This window comes from Rana temporaria, chromosome 6, assembly GCF_905171775.1.
Source record: "Rana temporaria chromosome 6, aRanTem1.1, whole genome shotgun sequence".
NCBI classification, from domain to species: Eukaryota; Metazoa; Chordata; class Amphibia; order Anura; family Ranidae; genus Rana; species Rana temporaria.
In genome coordinates, this window is record NC_053494.1 from 11,231,369 (window position 1) to 11,255,293 (window position 23,925).

Genomic DNA, 23,925 nt, shown 5'->3' on the forward strand with positions numbered 1-23,925 from the left:
AGTGGCTGCAATTGTTGGGCACAGTGGCTGCAATTGATGGGCACATTGGCTGCAATTGTTGGGCACAGTGGCTGCAATTGTTGGGCACAGTGGCTGCAATTGTTGGGCACAGTGGCTGCAATTGATAGGCACAGTGGCTGCAATTGTTGGGCACAGTGGCTGCAATTGATGGGCACAGTGGCTGCAATTGTTGGGCACAGTGGCTGCAATTGTTGGGCACAGTGGCTGCAATTGATGTCACAGTGGCTGCAATTTTTGGGCACAGTGGCTGCAATTGATGGGCACAGTGAGGCTGCATCTTATGTTTTTTTTCCCTCAGTATTTTTCAGTTTGTGCCTGGCTGTGGAGGGGGCAAGAGGGGCTGGTTCAGGCTCCCAGCAGCTTGCCGAGAGGCTGAGCCAGCTGCTGGTCAGGAATCTAGGTGGATCCCGACATTAAAGTCAGGATCCCTTTAGAGCAAGGACCAGCTGAGTGACCACAGTATACTGAATGCGGGTCACAGAACTAAATGCACACCTGTGACCTTCAGGAGAGGTGGGGCCAAAAGATCTTGGGGCAGACTTCTTTAATTGCCCAACTTTTATGCAATTGTGTGATTATTGAATATTTATTAGTTCTGCTCGTCCCTTTGTTCCCCCTCCCCCACACGCTTCATTCTGACGCTTTTCTCATTGTCGCAGTCATGTGACCGTCTGCTCTTCTTTTTTTTTTTCTCCACAGATTTGCCCAGACTGTACACTCCGGTATGACCCCCTTCCCTTCTCTGCCCCACGTTCCTCCTCCCGCTGCCCCCTACTTCCTTGGCTCTTGGACTTCATCACCAGGCAGGTTTAGTCATCCCCATCCCGGACTTCACCCCCAGTTCTTCCAGCAGCAGCAGCTGTGTGCTCCGCCCTGGTACCTGCCCCCGCAGATCACCTCCAGAGGACTCTGAATCTAGGAGTGCGGAGGGAAGCCTGAGTGCAGAATAATGGACTTATGATGGAAGCTGGCAGAGCCCCCTCTGGAGCTGGGAAAACTCTGCTGGGTTAGCAGGACTTGGAGTGATCAGTGGACCTTCTGTACAGAACCCTGCTGGAGTGATTAGTGGGCCTGCTGCACAGTACTCTGAGATTGAGCAGAACCACTGTATACTGCTAGGGATGGTGGGAACCCCTCATAATGGGCACAGCGGGTGTACAGACCCAGGAACTCAGCACAGGGATGGTGGGAACCCCTCATAATGGGCACAGCGGGTGTACAGACCCAGGAACTCAGCACAGGGATGGTGGGAACCCCTCATAATGGGCACAGCGGGTGTACAGACCTGGGAACTCAGCACAGGGATGGTGGGAACCCCTCATAATGGGCACAGCGGGTGTACAGACCCGGGAACTCAGCACAGGGATGGTGGGAACCCCTCATAATGGGCACAGTAGGTGTACAGACCCGGGAACTCAGCACAGGGATGGTGGGAACCCCTCATAATGGGCACAGCGGTTGTACAGACCCAGGAACTCAGCACAGGGATGGTGGGAACCCCTCATAATGGGCACAGCGGGTGTACAGACCCGGGAACTCAGCACAGGGATGGTGGGAACCCCTCATAATGGGCACAGCAGGTGTACAGACCCGGGAACTCAGCACAGTGATGGTGGGAACTCCTCATAATGGGCACAGCGGGTGTACAGACCCGGGAACTCAGCACAGGGATCTCATACTAGAGCCCCTGAGAGATTGGCGCCTGATTGGTGGGGATTTGACCCGGAGGGACGTCCTCCTCGCAGGTTGTCAGGAAGTGACGGCAGCCACACAGACGGCCAAAACTGTCACTTTATTGGAAAACTAGAAGCAATTTATTGATAAAGCTTTATATATACAAATCACAAGCAGTTAGCGGGATTGTGTCCCTCAGCATCGCTGCTGTTGCTGCTCTTCTTCTTCTGCAGCCGCAGGCTCTTGAGGTTCCGGGTCCCGGGCCCTCTGCCCTCCTTCGTATTTCTGGAGAAAGCGGTGCAGTTTGGAGGGGTAATCGGTCATAACGCCGGTGACCCCGTAATCAAAAGCTCGCCGGAAATCCGACTCCTGGTTCAGAACCCAGAGGTAGACCTGTGGAGAAAGGAGAGAGATTATTCATTGGCCCGGATTCAAGAAACAATTGCGCCTGCGTAACCATAGTTACGCAGCGCAATTGCCTACTTGCTCCGGCGTTACGAATGCTCCTGATTCAGGAACATCGTAACGCCGACTGCAGCCTAAAATCTGTGTGGCATAAGGCTCTTATGCCCGCATATCTTAGGCTGCATTCTTGCGATGACCGCTAGGGGGCGTTCCCGTTGTGCTCAGCGTATAGTATGCAAATTGCATACTAACACCGATTCACAACGTTGCGCGAGCCCTGCGTACGCAAGTTACGCCGTTTCCGTACGGCGTATTTAGCGTAAGGCTGCCCCTTCTAATAGTAGGGGCAGCCAATGCTAAAGTATACCCGTCGTTCCCTCGTCGCGAAATTTGAATTTCACGTCGTTTGCGTAAGTGATTCGTGAATGGCGCTGGACGCCATTCACGTTCACTTGGAAGCAAATGACGTCCTTGCGACGTCATTTGCCGCAATGCACGTCGGGAAAGTTTCCCCGACGGAGCATGCGCTCTGCGCTCGGCGCGGGAGCGCGCCTAATTTAAATGATTCCCGCCCCCTACGGGATCATTTAAATTGCGTGCTCTGGCGCCGGGCAATTTTGCCAGCGCAATTCAAGGGCAGCAAAGCAAATTTGCGGGGGCGCAGGGCAAAACCGTTGCCCTGCGCCTCCGTAAATAATGCGCAAATCTCTTTGAATCCGGGCCAGTGACTGTCCGCATTGCCCGGAACAACCAATCAGCTCTTAGATGTCACCTTTATAGTCAATCTGACTTGCTGCAGCTTCTAACGCACACGGTGAGAAGCTTGCAGTGTGCGGCGAAATCAGAGGAAGTCGTTTCTGTCCAGGAGAGGAGAATACTCAATTTCTGAACGATCGGCTCCTTCCTCTGACGCGGGTCGGCTCTAGGCTTTCTGAGGCCTTAAGCAAAACTTAGACACGGGGGGGGGGGCCTCATAATGGAAAAAAAAAAATTCAAGCAAATAAAAATGGCGGCAGAAAGTTGCACGGATCTATCGCACAGTAGAGGCAAATTAGGGGGGCCGCGAGGCCCCTGTGAGTGCGAGGCCTTAGGCGACCGCCTAATTGAAGAGCCGCCTCTGCCATAGATAGGCAGGCGTTTTTCGAAGCCACCCATTATCAGTGTCTGGGGGGGGGCCCAACGTTTAGAAATGTTTTCACACTTTTATAAATGGAGCCCTTGGTGTCCTTCCCCCCCTCGCCTTACCTGAATGCCCCGGGCTTCTAGGTGCTGGAAGAGACCTTTCCTCATCATCAATCTGCAAAAGAGGCAAACGGGGTTCTGTCGTCACATCATCAGAGAACACATCACTACACATATAGCTGGATTCAGAGACGCCGCCGCAACTTTAAGGCAGCGTAGCGTATCGTATTTACGCTACGCCGCCTTAAGTCAGAGAGGCAAGTGCTGTATTCACAAAGTACTTGCCTCCTAACTTACGGCGGCGTAGCGTAAATGGGGCCGGCTTAAGCGCGCCTAATTCAAATGAGGATGAGGGGGCGTGTTTTATGTTAATGGGGGGGTGACCTGACGTGATTGACGTTTTTTACGAACGGCGCATGCGCCGTCCGTGTACATATCCCAGTGTGCATTGCGCGAAAGTACGCCGCAAGGACGTATTGGTTTCGACGTGAACGTAAATTACGTCCAGCCCCATTCACGGACGACTTACGCAAACAACATCATTTTTTTTTATTTCAACGCGGGAACGACGGCCATACTTAACATTGACTACGCCACCTAGGGGGCAGCTTTATCTTTACGCGGCGTATCTCTTACGTAAACGGCGTATCTTTACTGCGACGGGCACACGTACATTCATGAATCAGCGTATGTAGTCATTTACATATTCTACGCCGAACTCATGGAAGCGCCACCTAGCGGCCAGCCTAAAAATTACACTTTAAGATACGACGGCGTAGGAGACTTACGCCGCTCGTATCTTAGCCTAATTTCAGCGTATCTGGTTTCCAGAATACGCTTAAATTAACGCCGGCGTAGATTCAGAGTTACGACGGCGTAACTCTTTCTGAATTTGGCTAATAGTACTACAACTCTGGATGTCCTTTACCAAGTACACAGGTAGAGTGGGGGAGGGGTGGCCGATTGCTTTCCATGGCTGTCGCTGAATGGAGATCCAACCAACCCTTTAAAGCCGAGGTCTCCGAACTGTGGCCCTTCGCTTGCTTTTATCCGGCCCTTGGGGGACTATTATCTTCACTGACACCAATGATGGGGCACAATTCCTCCCAATGGCACCAATGATGGGTCACAATTCCTCCCAAGGATACAGACAATGGGGTGCAATCAGACCAATGATGGGACACAATTCCTTCCAATGACACAAATAGTGGGTCACAATTTCTACTAATGACACCAATAATTTGGCACATTTCCTGCCAATTAATACCAACAATGGGGTGCAGTGACACCAATGATGGGGCACAGTTCCTCCCAATGACACCCATTTTAGGGCACAATATCTCCCAATGACAAAAAAACAATGGGTCGCAATTCCCAACAATGACACCAACGATGGGGTACAGTTTCTCCCAAGGATACCGATAATGGGGTGCAATCAGACCAATGATGGGTCACAATTCCTCCCAATGACACCAATAATTCGGCACATTTCCTCCCAATTATACCAAAAAGGGGGTGCAGTGACATCAATGACGGGGTACAATTCCTCCCAATGACACCCATTTTAGGGCACGATTCTTCCCAATGATACCAACAGAGGGGGTGCAATGTCACCAATAATGGGGCACAATTCCTCCCAATGACACAACTGACGGGGCACTATTCTTCCCATCGACACCAACAATGGGGCCCAATGATGGGGTAAAATTCCTACCAATGACACCAATAATTCGGCACATTTCCTCCCTTATACCAACAAGGAGGTGCAGTGACATCAATGATGGGGCACAATTCCTCCCAATGATACCAACAGAGGGGCACAATTCCTACCATTGACACCAATTATGGGGCACAATTCCTCCCAATGACACCAATGATGGGGCACTTTTCCTACCAATGACACCAAAGAAGGGGTCCAATGATGGGGTACAATTCAATTTAATGACACAAACGATGGGGCACAATTCCTCTCATTGACACCAAAGATGGGGCACAATTCCTCTCATTGACACCAAAGATGGGGCACAATTCCTCTCATTGACACCAAAGATGGGGCACAATTCCTCTCATTGACACCAAAGATGGGGCACAATTCCTCTCATTGACACCAAAGATGGGGCACAATTCCTCTCATTGACACCAAAGATGGGGCACAATTCCTCTCATTGACACCAAAGATGGGGCACAATTCCTCTCATTGACACCAAAGATGGGGCATTGTTTACTCCAACTGATGCTGGGACATTTTCCGCTCCTGATGCCCACAGCCCGGGCCCCCTAAAAGTCTGAAGGACAGAAAACTGGCCCTTTATTTAAAAAGTTTGGAGATCTCTGCTTTAAAGCTTTCACACGACTGGACAGGTAGAGCCAACCGGCCTCAGGCCTGCCCCCCCCCCCCCCCAGCTGACCCGATGGGGGCCTGTGTCCAGTAGGGGTGTACCCGCCTGTACCCCCCGTATTGCCACCCCTGTACCCCCCGTATTGCCACCCCTGTACATAACCAATAAAATCTACAAATTCAAAACGATTCCGAGAGCAGCAAGGATTCGATTCTTTGGCCACTTGGACCCGGGAGATGTTTTGATGGGTTGCAGAGAATTTTTCTCACTTTTAAATTGTTGTGTTCAATGTAATTGGATGGTGTGTGGGGGGGGGAGGAGGAGAAGCGACTCTTATTTCTTTATTTATTTGATCTTTCAAAACACGCAAGAAAAATATAAGAATGACATTTAAAATGGAAAACGAATCAATTTTGATCACAATTTAGAATAAACTGAAAAAAAGCAGCAAATGTGGAGAGAAAAGAAAGACTGAAATGTGAAAATGTTTCATATGAAAGTTCGATGCAGAGTTTGTTTTTGTGTGATCGGTGTCGGTGTTCGTAAAGCTTTGTCTTACCTATGTGTGTATATATATATATGTACAGTATACAATCATCTGCTCCGCACAGACCAATAAATATATATTTTCTAAAACTGTGTTTTTATTCCACCAATGATGGGGCACTATTCCTCCCACTGACACCAACGATGGGGCACTATTCCTCCCACTGACACCAATGATGGGGCACTTTTCCTCCCACTGACACCAATGATGGGGCACTATTCCTCCCACTGACACCAACGATGGGGCACTATTCCCCCCACTGATACCAACGATGGGGCACTATTCCTCCCACTGACACCAACGATGAGGCACTAATTATATTCATGTCATGGAATCATGGGGCGCACAGGAGGCATTGCCAGGCATTGTATACGAAGGTGATTACACGGGGTGCACTTACTTATCCTGCAGGCGGACCAGAAAGCGGTTCCTCATGAGCTGATTGTGGGGGAAATACGTCCTGTGAGGAGACAAGTGTTAGTGACGAGACCGGTTGTTTATCCTGTTAATACAACACAATGGTCTGACTCCGGCCCGGGGGGGGGAAGGGAGATGGGCCCAGTGCTGGTGTTCACCTACGGTAGGTACTTACCAATGGACCTCATGAGAGATGATAGCGCCTCAGACTGACCTGTTTATAATGGACGGCATGTAGGTTTCCACCACCGACTCTGACAACGGCACGAAGGGAAGGAGGCCAGTATAGTAGAGGACAAGAAGGATGATCCCTCGGCGGGGTGTGAACATGAAAGGCATGTCGGAGTTCTGGAGACGGAAAGACGAAGATGAGACGAGGAGGACAGGAGATAAGGGGGGCAAGTGCAAATGAAATTGGGGGTAGTCAGGGGGCGGGGACTGTGGACAGAGGCGGCTCTGGGCTTTGTGAGGCAAAACTTAGACATGAGGCCCTAATCACACCCCATAATGGCAAAAATAAGTCAAGCAATAAAAAAAAGAACGCCATTTTTACAAGGCATCAGAGACCTCCCCCTGGTCCCCCCGGCCCAGTCCATCCCTACCTCCTGGCGGGTTCAGCAGCGGCCGGCAGCTCAGCCTCCACCTCTACAATTAAAGTGGAGTTCCACCCATAAATATAACATTACATCAGTAGTTTTAAAAAAAAGTCATTAGTCCTTTACGAATTTTTTTTTTTTTTTTTTAGATGCCTTCAAAGTGTTGTTGCTAGGCAGAATAGTTTAATCTTCCCACTTCCTGCACCTAGGTGCTTAATGCTTCCTAACCTACACCGCACAGACTCCTGGGAATGTAGTAGGTGTAACTTTCCAGGAGTCTGTGCACTCCCCAGTCTCAAAAAATCATGTGACTTGGACAGCACAGGTGCTGAAACCTGATCTGACACTGCTTGTGCAGCACTGAGCACGTGCGAGATCAGCAAGGCTGAAATCCAGGAAGTCATACAGTCTGGCTTCATGATGCCCACACTTAAGATGGCCCCAGTCAATTTCTATTTTATAAAGTGTCTAAATGCTGTAACAACCTAACAAAACGGACCTTAGTTTACAGACTAACTTTACTAGAATACATTAAGCTTGTGTATTACAGGGGTATTCATATTTAAAAAGTGAAATTGTGGCCGGAACTCCGCTTTAATTTGCAGCGCTCTATATGAAAGACTGTAATCCTTTACCAGCCCGGCCCCCTCACCCTGCCAGCTCGGGGACACTGACCGGGGACATTCCCATCCTATTCCATCCTATCACATGCATCAGGCAAATTAGGCAGCCGCGAGGCCCCTGAAAGCGCGAGACCTTAGGCCACCGCCTTCTTTGCCTAAATAGCGGGCCGCCTCTGATTGTGGGCGGGGTTCTGTTTGGTGGTTTTTCTTAAACTACCAAACCTAAGAAGCCCGGTATACTAATCCAGAGTCACATCCCATCCAATTATTGGCCAGCGATTACATGGAAGTGTTTTTGGTGGATGGGGGGTGGGGGGGCTGGGGATGAAGGTTGGTGGGGGGGGGGGGTCTGTTTGGTAGTTTTTCTTGGGATTTTTTCTTTACCTCCTCCCGACATTTCTTCATGACTGGATCGCTGGTACTGGCCCAGATTGTCCTCTCCGTCCTCTGGTACTTCTTCACCAGGTCTGACACCTACAGGAGCACAGTATAGCCGCATTACATAATCTGACCACACAGTGGCGCAGTGACCACACTAAGGGCCGGTTCACATCTGCGCGCAGCATTTTACATTGGGGTAGATTCAGGTAGCTGCGCTATAAGTTACGGCGGCGCAGCGTAGTGTATTTACAGGAACTTACAGGAGCAAGTGCAGTATTCACAAAGCACTTGCTCCGTAAGTCGCGGCGGCGTAGCGTAAATGGGGCCGGCGTAAGCGCGCGTAATTCAAATGGGGAAGGGGGGCGTGTTTTATGGTAATATGTGATGACCTGACGTGATGCGCCGTCCGTGTATATATCCCAGTGTGCATTGCTTCCAAGTACGGCGTAACGACGTATTGGTTTCGACGTGAACGTAAATTACGCCCAGCCCTATTCGCGAACGACTTACGCAAACAACGAAAAAAATTCAAATATCGAAGCGGGAACGACGTCCATACTTAACATTGGCTGCGCCTCCTAATAGCAGGAGCAACGTTACGACGAAAACGACTTAACGTAAAAAACGAACGCCGGGCGCACGTACGTTTGTGAATCGGCGTAAGTAGGTAATTTGCATACTCTACGCTGAAAACTACGGGAGCGCCACCTAGCGGCCAGCGCGAGAATGCACCCTAAGATACGACGGCGTAAGAGACTTATGCCAGTCGTATCTTAGGCTAATGTCGGCGTATCTAGCTTTCTGAATACAGAAAGTAGATACGCCGGTGCAGCTTAGCAATTACGCGGCGTATCTATGGATACGCTGGCGTAATTGTTCTCTGAATCTACCCCATTCTTTTTAGGTGCAATACTATCGAACGCTATAGAACGTTCGATGCGCACAAAGGTGTGAACAGGGGCCCAACGCGCTATTCATTAAGTACCTTTTTAATCAGCTCATCGCAGTCTCGCTTTATCTCGATGTTGATGGGTTTCTCTGGGAATCTCTGGAAGACTTCCTCCAGCAGCGGCATTTGACGATCGTGTCCTGATGACATGTGACCTGAAACACGCAAACATGTGACTGTTCTGCCGGCAGTACTGGCACGGGTCATGTGACTTCTCATCAACTGCCATTGAGTCTTACATTGTCCTGTATAGTAATCCGGGGGGCACATCCCATCCAATCATTGAACAGGGATTGAATTGAATTTGAAAAATTCGGAAATTCAAAAATTCGAAAATCCCAAAATAAGAAAGAAAATCTGAAAATTCTAAATAATAACTAACTAATAATAACAAACTATTAAATTATAGGTATTCAAATTTCCTTTCAAATTTGGCTGTTAGTGAACGTAACGAATATAAAATTCATCTGAAGTTACGAATTATCTGAAATAACGAATGCTGCATCTAAAGAGATAAAACTAAATAATAATAATAAAGAATAAAAAATAATACATTTCTATTATTATTATTTATTATTATTAACCACTTAACCCCCGGACCATATTGCTGGTCAAAGACCAGAGCACTTTTTGCGATTCGGCACTGCGTCGCTTTAACTGACAATTGTGCGGTCGTGCGACGTGGCTCCCAAACAAAATTGGCGTCCTTTTTTCCCCACAAATAGAGCTTTCTTTTGGTGGTATTTGACCACCTCTGCGGTTTTTATTTTTTGCGCTATAAACAAAAATAGAGCGACAATTTTGAAAAAAATGAATATTTTTTACTTTTTGCTATAATAAATATCCCCCAAAAACAAATCACAAATAGTCAATGCTTTCAACGTGAACGTAATTTACGCAAAAGCCCTATTCGCGAACGACTTACGCAAGCGACGTAAAATTTTCAAAAATTCGACGCGGGAACGACGTCCATACTTAACATTGGCTATGCTTCATATAGCAGGGGTAACTATACGCCGGAAAAAGCCTTTACGCAAACGACGTAAAAAAATCCGCCGCGCGCACGTACATTTCTGAATTGGCGTATCCAGCTAATTTGCATATTCTACGCTGAAATCGACGGAAGCCTAGCGACCAGCGTAAATATTGCACCCTAAGATACGACGGCGTAGGAGACTTACGCCGCTCGTATCTTAGCCTAATTTAAGCGTATCTGGTTTCCAGAATACGCTTAAATTTACAACGGCGTAGATTCAGAGTTACGCAGGCGTATCTACTGATACGCCGGCGTAACTCTCTCTGAATCTGGCCCATACAGTTTAAGGGGTTCATTTAGTCTTTGCATGTTTTTGCACATGTTTAAAAAAATTATTTTAGGCACACCTCCCAACATTTTGAGATGGGAATGAGGGACATCTACCAGCAAATGTATGCAGGCATTAGGACCCGCCCCCTGCCACGCCCCCTTAAAGGAGAATTAACCTTTTTTTTTTAAAATAGATCCACAAGTGCTTTTTTTTTTTTTACCACTACTATTCCTTTATATTGGCTTTTACAATTTACAAATGCAGACATTTTAATTGGATGAAAGATTTAGCGTCGGGAAACACTTTTTGATAGATAAAAAGTGCATTTTATATACAACTCTATAGATCAGACCCAAATGAGGAGGAATGAGGGACGGAGGGACATTGCTCCAAATCAGGGACAGTCCCTCGAAATCAGGGACAGTTGGGAGCTGTGCAGTCAGTACTTACCTGGGAAAAATGTCACCTCCAGAGTGTCCTTATACTGCGGAAGGTCCTGATGGGAAGGAAAGAGAATATATACATTACAGGAAGGTCATTGACTTCTATCACCAGCACTACAGGATCAGACAATCTACACGGTCCAGGGGTCCCAAACTGGCGGCCCTCCAGCTGTTGAGAAACTACAAGTCCCATGAGGCATTGCACGGCTGACAGTTACAAGCATGACCCCCCACAAACAGAGCCATGCAGGGGCGGACTGACCTTTCGTGAACTCGGGCACTTCCAGAGGGCCCCATGCCACTAGGGGGCCCCATCAGGGTTGCCATCCTCAGTAAAACCAGGGACAGTATGTAAAAATAAATTATTATTTTTTACATCTGTCCCTGAAATGTCTCTTTTTGGTCTAAAAAACCCAAGATTATAGCTGCCCAGCCTCTCCAGTACCTATTCTGTGTGTATGTGTATACTGTGTGGCCCCATAATCTCCTATTGCCTGGGGGCCCCATAATCTCCTATTGCCTGGGGGCCCCATAATCTCCTATTGCCCGGGGGGCCCCATAATCTCCTATTGCCTGGGGGCCCCATAATCTTCTATTGCCCGGGGGGCCCCATAATCTCCTATTGCCTGGGGGCCCCATAATCTTCTATTGCCCGGGGGGCCCCATAATCTCCTATTGCCCGGGGGGCCCCATAATCTTCTATTGCCCGGGGGGCCCCATAATCTCCTATTGCCCGGGGGGCCCCATAATCTTCTATTGCCTGGGGGGCCCCATAATCTTCTATTGCCCGGGGGGCCCATAATCACCTATTGCCCCGGGGCCCCATAATCTCCTATTGCCCGGGGGCCCCATAATCTTCTATTGCCCGGGGGGCCCCATAATCTTCTATTGCCCAGGGGGCCCCATAATCTCCTATTGCCCGGGGGGCCCATAATCTTCTATTGCCTGGGGGCCCCATAATCTCCTATTGCCTGGGGGCCCCATAATCTCCTATTGCCCGTGGGCCCCATAAGTTGTCAGTCCGCCCCTGGAGACATGATGGGACTTGTAGTTTCGCAACAGCTGGAGGGCCGCCAGTTTGAGACCCCCCTGATCTACAGACATACACCGGTCATTACCTCGTATCTGACTTCACATATGTTGACATCGCGTCCCGCCTGCCGCAGCAAATTGTCGTCATGTGACACCACAACCTGCCCGTCCTTGGTCAGGTGACAGTCCAGCTCCAAGAGGTCCGTGTGATTGGCCGTGGCACTGCAACGGCAGCAAAAGGTTTTAACCAATTACAGAGCTGCCTCTAAAAAAAATGACCCCACCCACTCCACACCCTCTAACACAGCCCCATCCCTCTTCTGGAAGTACCTAGTTACTATCTATGCTGGCCCAGCTCCTTCACCCCTCCCCTCACCTCCCTACATAACTTATTATGTAGCAAGTAAGGGGGAATGCTAGAGTGTCACTTGAGTCTTTTGGGGGCCGCTGACATCACATCCAAGATGGCGGCAGCCAAGAGCAGCCTCAGGACTTTTGGTGGTCTACACAAAGGAGGATTTTACAGATAAATCCCATGTATAAAATATGTTCAGTGCTTATATGTTTCTATGGCAAGGCATTCATAGGGCAGAATGGTAACTCTGCTCTGAAATGTTAGAATTCATTGTTATGTCAGGGTAGGTGCATGTTACATGACAGTGTTATGTTAGCAGGGCCACCTTTAAAAAACATGGGGCCCTGTACAACCTAACTCACAGGGCCCCATGAACTCCCAGAGAACAGCAATGAGGCAGGATGCCAGTGAGAAAGACTTAAAACTTGAGCCTACATACAGAGTGCTTGAGTCAGGAATATGTAACGTACAGAGTGCTCAGGTCAGGAATATATAATGTGCAGCATGCTCAGGTCAGGAATATGTAACGTACAGAGTGCTCAGGTCAGGAATATGTAACGTACAGAGTGCAGGGGTCAGGAATATGTAACGTACAGTGTGCAGGGGTCAGGAATATGTAACGTACAGTGTGCAGGGGTCAGGAATATGTAACGTACAGAGTGCAGGGGTCAGGAATATGTAACATACAGAGTGCAGGGGTCAGGAATATGTAACGTACAGTGTGCAGGGGTCAGGAATATGTAACGTACAGTGTGCAGTGGTCAGGAATATGTAACGTACAGAGTGCAGGGGTCAGGAATATGTCTTCCATGGATCTCCAGCCACCTGCAATGCTCTCCTCATCGTCTGCACTCGGGTTACATGGGCCTCACAGCCACAGGTCTGAGGTTATGACTTCCAGAATCCCCGAGCGATGTAGAACACGATTCTGTAATCACGGTGGTAACCGGTGACTCCTGTCATTACACAAGTGCGGTCTACAAACTTCCACTGAACTCATTTGTTTCTGCCTTGGGTATTGGCAAGGCTTTCATGTCACACATCCCAACTCCTCCCCGAGCGTGTTCAGCCTTGTCATTACCTGACAGAAACCCAACGAGGAGATCGGCCGCCGCTGAACCCTCCATCATCTGTGTGCTACAGAGAATTAGAAGAATGTCCCTTACATTGGTGATCAGTGAGAAGAATGTTCCTTACATTGGTGATCAGTGAGAAGAATGGTAGGTATGGGGTGGAACCAATGAATAGTGCTCAGAGGTGTGTAGGTGGTGGAACCAAAGAATGGTGCTCGGAGGTAGTTAGGGGGTGGAACCAACGAATAGTGCTCAGAGGTGGGTAGGGGGTGGAACCAAAGAATGGTGCTCGGAGGTGGGTAGGGGGGTGGAACCACCGAATAGTGCTGAGAGGTGGGTAGGGAGTGGAACCAAGGAATAGTGCTTGGAGGTGGGTAGGGGGTGGAATCAAGGAATAGTGCTCAGAGGTAGGTAGGGGGTGGAACCAAGGAATAGTGCTCAGAGATAGGTAGGGGGTGGAACCAAGGAATGGTGCCCGGAGGTAGGTAGGGGGTGGAACCAAGGAATATTGTTCGGAGGTGGGTAGAGGGTGAAACCAAGGAATGGTGCTCGGAGGTGGGTAGGGGGTTGAACCAAGGAATGGTGCTTGGAGGTGGGTAGGGGGTGGAACCAATGAATAGTGCTCAGAGGTGGGTAGGGGTTGGAACCAAGGAATGGTGCTCGCAGGTAGGTATGGGGTGGAACCAATGAATAGTGCTAAGAGGTGTGTAGGTGGTGGAACCAAAGAATGGTGCTCGGAGGTGGGTAGGGGGTGGAACTAAGGAATGGTGCTCGGAGGTGGGTAGGGGGTGGAACTAAGGAATGGTGCTCGGAGGTGGGTAGGGGGTGGAACTAAGGAATGGTGCTCGGAGGTGGGTAGGGGGTGGAACCAAGGAATGGTGCTCGCAGGTAGGTATGGGGTGGAACCAATGAATAGTGCTCTGAGGTGTGTAGGTGGTGGAACCAAGGAATGGTGCTCGGAGGTAGTTAGGGGGTGCAACCAACGAAAGGTGCTCAGAGGTGTGTAGGGGGTGGAACCAAGGAATGGTGCTTGGAGGTAGTTAGGGGGTGGAACCAACGAATAGTGCTCAGAGGTGTGTAGGGGATGGAACCAAGGAATGGTGCTCGGATGTAGGTAGGGGGTGGAACCAAGGAATGGTGCTCGGATGTAGGTAGGGGGTGGAACCAAGGAATTGTGCTCGGAGGTGGATAGGGGGTGGAACCAAGGAATAGTGCTCTGAGGTGGGTAGGGGGTGGAACCAAGGAATGGTGCTCTGAGGTGGGTAGGGGGTGGAACCAAGGAATGGTGCTCGGAGGTGGGTAGGGGGTGGAACCAAGGAATGGTGCTCGGAGGTGGGTAGGGGGTGGAACCAAGGAATGGTGCTCGGAGGTGGGTAGGGGGTGGAACCAAGGAATGGTGCTTGGAGGTGAGTAGGGGGTGGAACCAAGCAATGGTGCTCGGAGGTAGGTAGGGGGTGGAACCAAGGAATGGTGCTCGGAGGTGGGTAGGGGGTGGAACCAAGGAATGATGTTCGGAGGTAGGTAGGGGGTGGAACCAATGAATAGTGCTCAGAGGTAGGTAGAGGGTGGAACCAAGGAATAGTGCTCGGAGGTGGGTAGGGGGTGGAACCAAGGAATGGTGCTCGGAGGTGGGTAGGGGGTGGAACCAAGGAATGGTGCTTGGAGGTGGTTAGGGGGTGGAACCAAGGAATGGTGCTCGGAGGTAGGTAGGGGGTGGAACCAAGGAATGGTGCTCGGAGGTGGGTAGGGGGTTGAACCAAGGAATGGTGCTTGGAGGTGTTTAGGGGGTGGAACCAAGGAATAGTGCTCGGAGGTGGGTAGGGGGTGGAACTAAGGAATGGTGCTCGGAGGTGGGTAGGGGGTGGAACTAAGGAATGGTGCTCGGAGGTGGGTAGGGGGTGGAACCAAGGAATAGTGCTCGGAGGTGGGTAGGGGATGGAACCAAGGAATAGTGCTCGGAGGTGGGTAGGGGTGAAACCAAGGAATGGTGCTCGGAGGTGGGTGGGGGGTGGAACCAAGGAATGGTGCTCGGAGGTGGGTAGGGGGTGGAACCAAGGAATGGTGCTCGGAGGTGGGTAGGGGGTGGAACCAAGGAATGGTGCTCGGAGGTGGGTAGGGGGTGGAACCAAGGAATGGTGCTCGGAGGTGGGTAGGGGGTGGACACAACAGGTGACTCGGAAGTAGGGAGTTCCTGCACCTATTCTCTGAGAAAAAAAGCCCTGTATACACATGAACATATTATACACATGAACAGGATAACCATGTCAGACCCACTTTTCAAAGGCTCCTATGGTGTTCTCGATCCTCTCTCCAGCTCCTGGAAGACACACATAGAATAATTCCAAAGTCAGATTAATCTCAATAAATCTTTGTGAATTGAGTTCCATTTATTTTCTCTTTCTTCTTGTTCTATAGATATGGTCTCTGCTCCGCTCCCTGTATACAAGTCTGATTTCATCAAGCTGGGAAAATACTCGATCCAGAAGAATAATACTGGACAGTATCGCTGGCTTACACATGGTAATCACTTTTTATCATTCCTTTCCTAACCCCTTCCCAAGGAGCGTATGGACATACACTATATTGGCACATAACGTTTAATGGCATCCCAGTCTTAGTCCATAGGGTTCAATATCGAGTTGGCCCCGCCTTTTGCAGCTCTAACTCTTCTGGGAAGGCCGTCCACAAGGTTTAGGAGGCTGTCTATGAGAATGTTTGACCATTCTTCTAGAAGCGCATTTGTAAATTCAAAGCTGCGCCGGCGTATCTTCTTTCTGTATTCAGAAAGCAAGATACGCCGGCATTAGCCTAAGATGCGACTGGCGTAAGTCTCTTACACCGTCGTATCTTAGGGTGCATATTTACGCTGGCCGCTAGGTGGCGCTTCCGTCATTTTCGGCGTAGAATATGCAAATGACCTAGATAAGCCGATTCACAAATTTACATACGCCCGGCGCTATTTTTTTTACGTCGTTTACATTAGGCTTTTTTGGCGCAAGGTTACTCCTCCTATTTCGAGGCGTACGCAATGTTAAGTGCGTACGTCGTTCCCGCGTTAAATTTTGATTTTTTTTACGTCGTTTGCGTATAGGGCTGGACGTAATTTACGTTCACGTCGAAACCAATGACGTCCTTGCGGCGTACTTTGGAGCAATGCACACTGGGAAATTCCACGGACGGCGCAAAAACGTCAATCACGTCGGGTCACCACCCATTTACATAAAACACGCCCCCCTCATCCTCATTTGAATTAGGCGCGCTTGCACCGGCCCCATTTACGCTACGCCGCCGCAACTTACGGAGCAAGTGCTTTGTGAATACTGCACTTGCCCGTGTAAGTTGCGGCGGCGTAGCGTAAATAACATACGCTACGCCCGCACAGACTTACGGCGGGCTACTTGAATCTAGCCCATAGATTTTTACATACTGTCCCTGGTTTTACTGAGCCTGGCAACCCTGATGGGGCCCCCTAGTGGCATGGGGCCCTTGGTTACAGTTGACAGCGCTGCTTGGCGTTTCTCTTTTTTGGTGTAGGGGAGTAAGTGAGCCAAATGTGTACTCACCTCCTCGGTGGGAGATGTGCCGGCAATGAAAGGGTAGCCTCTTCTTCCGGTGCAGAATGTGAGGGTTCTTCAGGAGGTAATAGGAGGTGGCGGCGTAGCCCCCCAGAACTGGCACCAGGTAGTACAATGAGGGCAGCATGATGACGTCAGGTGCTCGGTGGGGTTGGGGGGGGATCTCCAGGCAGGCAGCGGGTGGAAGCTCCGATCGGATCCTGGCAGGGAGACGGTCTCAGCAATGATGCAGAGGAAAAATAATCATTAATAGGAGCTGCAGGGTGGATCTGTAGAGGAGGCGCAGCGGCTGGCGGAGAGAACAGAAGATGGAGGCAGGTTAGATGTGCCAGAAATTAACCCCCCGCCTGCCCACCGCTGCGTCCCCTTGATGTCCCCTTCACTTGTCACTCTGCCTGTAATACTGGCTCTGCCTCATTCCCTCCTCCGCCCTCGTCACACAGTCATCAGACTGCCTGGGACTAAGCCGTGTTTTCTGTGCATCGCATTCGCGACCTTCTTACTCAGAAATTAAATAGAATTAGACCGCTGTACATTGAGGGCGGCGCCCTCTTATAATATTGTGCATCATATTTAATCATCAGGGTATCATTTTTTTTTAATTCATAAAAAAAAAAATGCGATTAACAAAATCAGATGCAAAATAGTTCAAAGTACTTTAACCACTTCCTTCCCGGGCACCTAACCCCCCCCCCTCCCCCCTCCTGCCCAGACCAATTTTTATCTTTCAGCGCTGACGCACTTTGAATGACAATTGCGCGGTCATACAACGCTGTACCCAAATAACATTTTTATAATTTTTATCCCCACAATTAGAGCTTTCTTTTGGTGGAATTTGATCACCTCTGCGTTTTCCATGTACGCTGTCGTAAGTCCTAATTTGGGCCGGTCGTATCTATGCGACTGGTTCTTAGAATCAGTTACGCATAGATAACCATTAGATCCGACAGGCGTAAGGCTCTTACGCTGTCGGATCTTGAATGCAATTTTCTTTTGTCGCCTCCGTCGTTTTCCCCATCGAGCATGCAAATTAGCAAAATACGCGAATTCCCGAACGTACGCGCGGCCGACGCAGTGAAGATACGACGTTTACGTTAGGCTTGTCCCGGCGTAAAGTTGCCCCTGGGTATATGAGGTGCAATCAATGTTAAGTATGGCCGTTGTTCCTGCGTCGAAATTTTTCAATTTACGTCGTTTGCGTAAGTCGTCCGTGAATGGGGCTGGACGGCATTTCCGTTCACGTCGAAACCAATGACGTCCTTGCGACGTCATTTAGCGCAATGCACGTCGGGAAATTTTAGGGACGGCGCATGCGCAGTACGTTCAGCGTGGGAACGCGCCTAACTTAAATGATCCACGCCCCCTACCTGGATCATTTGAATTAGGCGGGCTTGCGCCGGGGCAATTACGCTACGCCGCCGCAACTTTACAGGCAAGTGCTTTGTGAATCAAGCACTTGCCCGTAAAACTTGCGGCGGCGTAACGTAAATGAGATACGTTACGCCGCCGCAGAGATGCGGCGATCTACGAGAATCTGCCCTACTGAGTATAAAAGAGAAGAGAGGCGCCTCTAAGTGTAGCAATATGGTTACATTTAATGAAGGGACAACATTTAGTAACTCACATGGTTGATGATTCAAAGAGGCGCATCTAAGTATGGAGGGACCTAACCTAACTCTATTAGTCCAAGATTATTCGTCATAAAGAGAAAAGATCAGGACATTATAGAGACATGAAGATTCGACATACAGAGAAAAGATTTGACATTATATATAGAGACATGAAGATTCGACGAAGCAGTCGCGGACATTTCTGGTCAAATGCTCCCCCATAGGCTATAGAAGAATTCTAATGTTGGTTGACTAATAATAATAATGAATAAATATAATTATTACTATTTTTTATACAACATTAGAATTCTACTATAGTTTGTGGGCGGAGCATTCGACCGGAAATGTACGATTGCGGCGTCGTACAGTTTAGCCGCTTAGTCGAATCTTCTTAGAACATTTGATGGACACCATAAGCCTTCAATGACATATTCGATCTTAATTCCGATTTTCAGACGAATGCGATGTTAATAACTGGGTACCTTCTTTTCCAGTACTAAGATGTGTACATCTAGACTGTCCTGGCACTGGGTACCTTCTCTATTGGTGCTGGGCTGTGTACATCTAGACTGTCCTGGCACTGGGTACCGTCTCTACTGGTACTGGGTTGTGCACATCTAGACTGTCCTGGCACTGGGTACCTTCTCTACTGGCACTGAGCTGTGCACATTTAGACAGTCCTGGCACTGGGTACCTTCTCTATTGGTGCTGGGCTGTGTACATCTAGACTGTCCTGGAACTAATTACCTTCTCCCCTGGTACTGGGTTATGTACACCTGGACTGCCCTGGCACTGGGTGCTTTCACTTTTGGTACTGGACCTTGTACATTTTCCTTTTTTGGTGCTGGGCTGCATACATCCAGACTGTCCTGGCACTGGGTACTGTCTCTACTGGTACTGGACTGTGTACATCCATACTATCGTGGCACTGGGTACCGTCTCTACTGGTACTGGGTTGTGCACATCTAGACTGTCCTGTAACTGGTTACCTTCTCTTTTGGTGCTGAGCTGTGTACAACTAGACTATCCTGGCACTGGGTCCCTTCTCTACTGGCACTGAGCTGTGCAAATTTAGACAGTCATGGCACTGGGTACCTTCTCTTTTGGTGCTGGGCTGTGTACATCTAGACCAGGCATGTCCAAAGTCCGGCCCGGGGGCCAGTTGCGGCCCCCGTTCCAGTTTAATGTGGCCCCCCTGGTAATTTGTATATATACTATCAAATATAGTGCTGTCAAATTACATGCAGAAGAATCTCCTGTTTACTCGGTGGCATCTGTAATATGAAGTCCCATCTCCTGGGCTGCCATTGGACGACTCCTCTGTCTATCATAGGAGGCGGGACATTGTATTAAAGAGGCTGCTGTGTAAACTGGAGATTCTCCTGTATGTAATCTGTTGGCGCTCGTCCAGCCCTTCGAGGCTGCAGATGGGCATCGATCAGGCTGCATTCATGGCAATGGCGAGGCTGCAGATGGGCACTGATTAGGCTGCATTGATGGGCAATGACCCTTATTTTGCTTCACAGTTCTTTATTTACATGTTTTCCCCTGAAACGTCCTTCCTAAAGTGAAGTTGTGTGTTATACGCCGATAAATATGGTATATTCAAATAACACACCCAAGCTCTTCTCTTCACCACACACAGCCACAAAGGCAAGAGAGTTCTTGTTGGGTGGTGTATTAGTGCTTGGACAAACACACTTAGACCACATTTGAATGGTTCAAAGAATGTCAGGCAAAATGGTCGGCCCTTACGCATGTTCACTTCATGAAATCTGGCCCTCTTTGAAAAAAGTTTGGGCACCCCTGATCTAGACTGTCCTGGAACTAATTACCTTCTCTTCTGGTACTGGGTTGTGTACACCTAGACTGACCTGGCACTGGGCACCTTCTCTTTTAGTGCTGGGCTTTGTACATCTAGACTATCTGGACACTGGGCACCTTGTCTTTTGGCACTGGACTGTGCACATCTATACTGTCCTGGCACTGGGTACGTTTTCCTCTTCTGGCAGAGTGCAGCCCAGGGTTCTGATATTTGAGCACTTGCTGTGCTCTTAGATCAAGGTACCTTCTCATTTCCATGGCATAAGGTATTCACTCCCCTCCTGGGCAAGAAACTACGAGTAATTGGTTTTGCTTGTTCACATTATCTCTCCTGTTGACACAAAGTATCTTGATGTACCCTAGTACATGGTACTGGTTCCTTACCTGGTATAAGTTGGCTCCTCTCTTGGCTCAAAAAAAAACAACAAGTTCCTCTCCTGGCATGAATTTCTAGTGGCTATATTGGTGCAGAATTCCAGCTCCTCTGTGGGCACATAATTCCAGCTTCTCTATTGGCACGGAATTCCAGCTCCCCTATTGGCACAGATTTCCAGCTCCTCTTTTGGCACAGATTTCCAGCTCTTCTCCTGGCACAGATTTCCAGCTCCTCTATTGGCACAGTATTCCAGCTCTTCTCCTGGCACAGATTTCCAGCTCCTCTATTGGCACAGTATTCCAGCTCTTCTCCTGGCACAGTATTCCAGATCCTCTCCTGACAGAGTCCTTCTACTCTCTCTCTCTCTGGTCACAGTATATCTGCCCTTGGTTCTTCTCTTGGTACAAAGCAAACTAGCCCACTTCTCTTTGTCCTGGCACTCTGCTGTGCCATCTTTCTACTTGCTCTCTGGACTGGAAGGGAATGCTGAGCATCAGCAGAACAGTCTAGCAGCAATCAGCAGTTTAAGGTCAGCAGTGTGTTGGCCCTGGAGAGGTTCCAGCACTGGACGCCGACCTCTTCTGAGGTCACAGGGCTCAGGTGTGATGTCAGATCTGCTCTGCCGGGTTCCTGGAGCCACGTCTCATGATACCTGTACAGAAGCAAAAGGCTGTTCCCAGGCAGCTGAGAGGTTAACTCCCTATCTCGGCTACAAAACACACCCACCCCGCATTCTTGGGCAGGTATGTGCCCGCTCACCTGATCACACATGGACGGAACCTGTTTGGGCGGCAGCCTAGGGTCAGGGAGTTGTGACTTTTTTCCTGCCCAGCCCCAGGGCAACCTGCAGATATCTAGATGATAAGCTGGTGGGAAGCTGCTAGGGAGCATGTCCTCAATTGTTACTGAATTAATACAGTTAGTTATAGGCCAACCCACGCATGTACAGGTGCATGTATGGGAAAGTGTTTTTTATGGGTACCCATTCTAGAGATTTCCCATCACTTCCTGTCCTGAAGACATATTGCAGTAAAAAAAATGTTTATATAGTTAGGTACACATGACTGCGGCTTTATTCTACTTCCTACCCCCCCGGTGACGCAGGACAAGAAAAAAGGGAAGAAGTTGTGAGCAGCGCAAGAAGGCAGGGGCAGCAAATCAGCACCAACATAAGTTCCTCACTGCTGCTAAAATGTTTTCACCCCCCCTAGGACTGTGACAGCCCGTTTTGAGAGACTGAGATTTAACCACTTAAGCCCCGGACCAATATGCAGGTAAAGGACCTTGCCCCTTTTTGCGATTATTCGGCACTGCGTCGCTTTAACTGACAATTGCGCGGTTGTGCGACCTGGCTCCCAAACAAAATTGGCGTCCTTTTTTTCCCACAAATAGAGCTTTCTTTTGGTGGTATTTCATCACCTCTGCGGTTTTTAGTTTTTTGCGCTATAAACAAAAATAGAGCGACGATTTAAAAAAGATTCAATAATTTTTACTTTTTGCTATAATAAATATCCCCCAAAAATATATAAAAAAACTTTTTTTTCTCAGTTTAGTCCGATACGTATTCTTCTACATATTTTTGGTAAAAAAATAAATAAAAAAAAAATCGCAATAAGCGTTTATTGATTGGTTTGTGCAAGAGTTATAGCGTTTACAAAATAGGGGATAGTTTTATGGCATTTTTATTAATATTTAATACAAATATTAATATTTTATAATTTTTTTTGTTTTTTTACTAGTAATGGCAGCGATCAGCGATTTTTTTTCCGTGGCTGCGACATTATGGCGGACACATCGGACACATTTTTGGTCATTTTAACAGCGAAAAGTGCTATAAAAATGCATTGATTACTGTGAAAATGACAATGGCGGTGAAGGGGTTAACCACTAGGGGGTTAAGTGTGCCCTAAGGGAGTGATTCTAACTGTAGGGGGGCGTGGCTGGACGTGTGACATCACTGATCGTCGTTCCCCATGACAGGGAACTGACGATCAGTGTCACTACCACACAGAAGAACGGCGAAGGTTTGTTTACACTCACCTTTCCCCGTTCTTCCTCTCTGTGAACCGATCGCGGGACACCGGTGGCGAACGGGTCCACGGGTCCTGTAGGCGCGGTCACGCAGAACAGCGCGCTCCCACCACGCTCGCGTCCCACGGCTGGGCTTCTTAAAGGGGACGTACATGTACGCCCTTGTGCCCAGCCGTACCCTTCTGCCAACGTAAATAGTCGTGCGGCGGTCCTTAAGGGGTTAAATAAAGCAACAAACCTATTGTTTTTTTCCCCCCCTGCTGATTACTGGACAATGGAAGCACAGATTCAAAAGGGATTGTTTCAGCCCACAGAATAGCATTGTGAATTGACCTGTTGTGGCGTTTCATGACCAGAGAAGAGAACATAAAGTAACCGACGCAATTTCTTTAAGAATATTTTATGACATTTTATTACATGTCGTTCCAAAGGTTGCAGAATTCATTATATCCCTTCCTGCCAAGAACAAATGGAAAACACTCCGTCAGGTTACACAGCCATTAACCCCAAAGTGCAGAACTTGGTCGTTTGGCTGCTGACGATTTTTTGTTACCGTTTTCAGGACTGATGCCACGTACACACGACCGTTTTTCATGACCTGAAAATGCAATTTTTTTAAAATGGTCATTAACCACTAGTCCACCGCGCCTATTTTGGCACTTCCTTCATGTAAAAATCTCAATTTTTTTGCTAAAAAATTAATCAGAACCCCCAAACATTATATATATATATATATATTTTTTTTTTTAGCAGACACCCTAGGCGGTCATTGCAACTTTTTTTCTCCCACGGTATTTGCGCAATCATTTTTCAAACGCCTTTTTTTGGGAAAAAAAAAAAACGGTTTCATGAATTAAAAAAATAACAAAACAGTAAAGTTAGCCCAATTTTTTTGTATAATGTGAAAGATGATGTTACGCCGAGTAAATAGATACCCAACATGTCACGCTTTAAAATTGCGCACACTCATGGAATGGCGCCAAACTTCTGTACATAAAAATCTCCATAGGTGACGCTTTAACATTTATTTACAGGTTACTTTTTTCGAGTTACAGAATAGGTCTAGTGCTAGAATTGTTGCACACGCTCTAATGCACGCGACGATACCTTACATGTGGGGTTTGAACAGTGTTTACATATGTGGGCGGGACTTGCATGCGTGTTC

General features: G+C 48.5%; 1 protein-coding gene across 1 annotated transcript; it reads right to left on the reverse strand.

Annotated features, from left to right (window-relative positions):
* Positions 1 to 1,794: 1,794 nt before the first annotated feature.
* Positions 1,795 to 21,412, reverse strand: LOC120943070 (lysophospholipase D GDPD1-like). The gene is made up of 11 exons (XM_040356155.1): positions 20,738 to 21,412; positions 16,908 to 17,208; positions 15,619 to 15,661; positions 12,003 to 12,138; positions 10,892 to 10,937; positions 9,171 to 9,289; positions 8,189 to 8,278; positions 6,800 to 6,933; positions 6,569 to 6,628; positions 3,346 to 3,397; positions 1,795 to 2,088 (listed from the first exon to the last, which is right to left on the reverse strand). The coding sequence occupies exons 2-11, from the start codon at positions 17,044 to 17,046 to the stop codon at positions 1,891 to 1,893; spliced, it is 1,017 nt and encodes a 338-aa protein (XP_040212089.1). The 5' UTR covers positions 17,047 to 17,208; positions 20,738 to 21,412; the 3' UTR covers positions 1,795 to 1,890.
* Between the last annotated feature and the right edge of the window lie 2,513 nt (positions 21,413 to 23,925).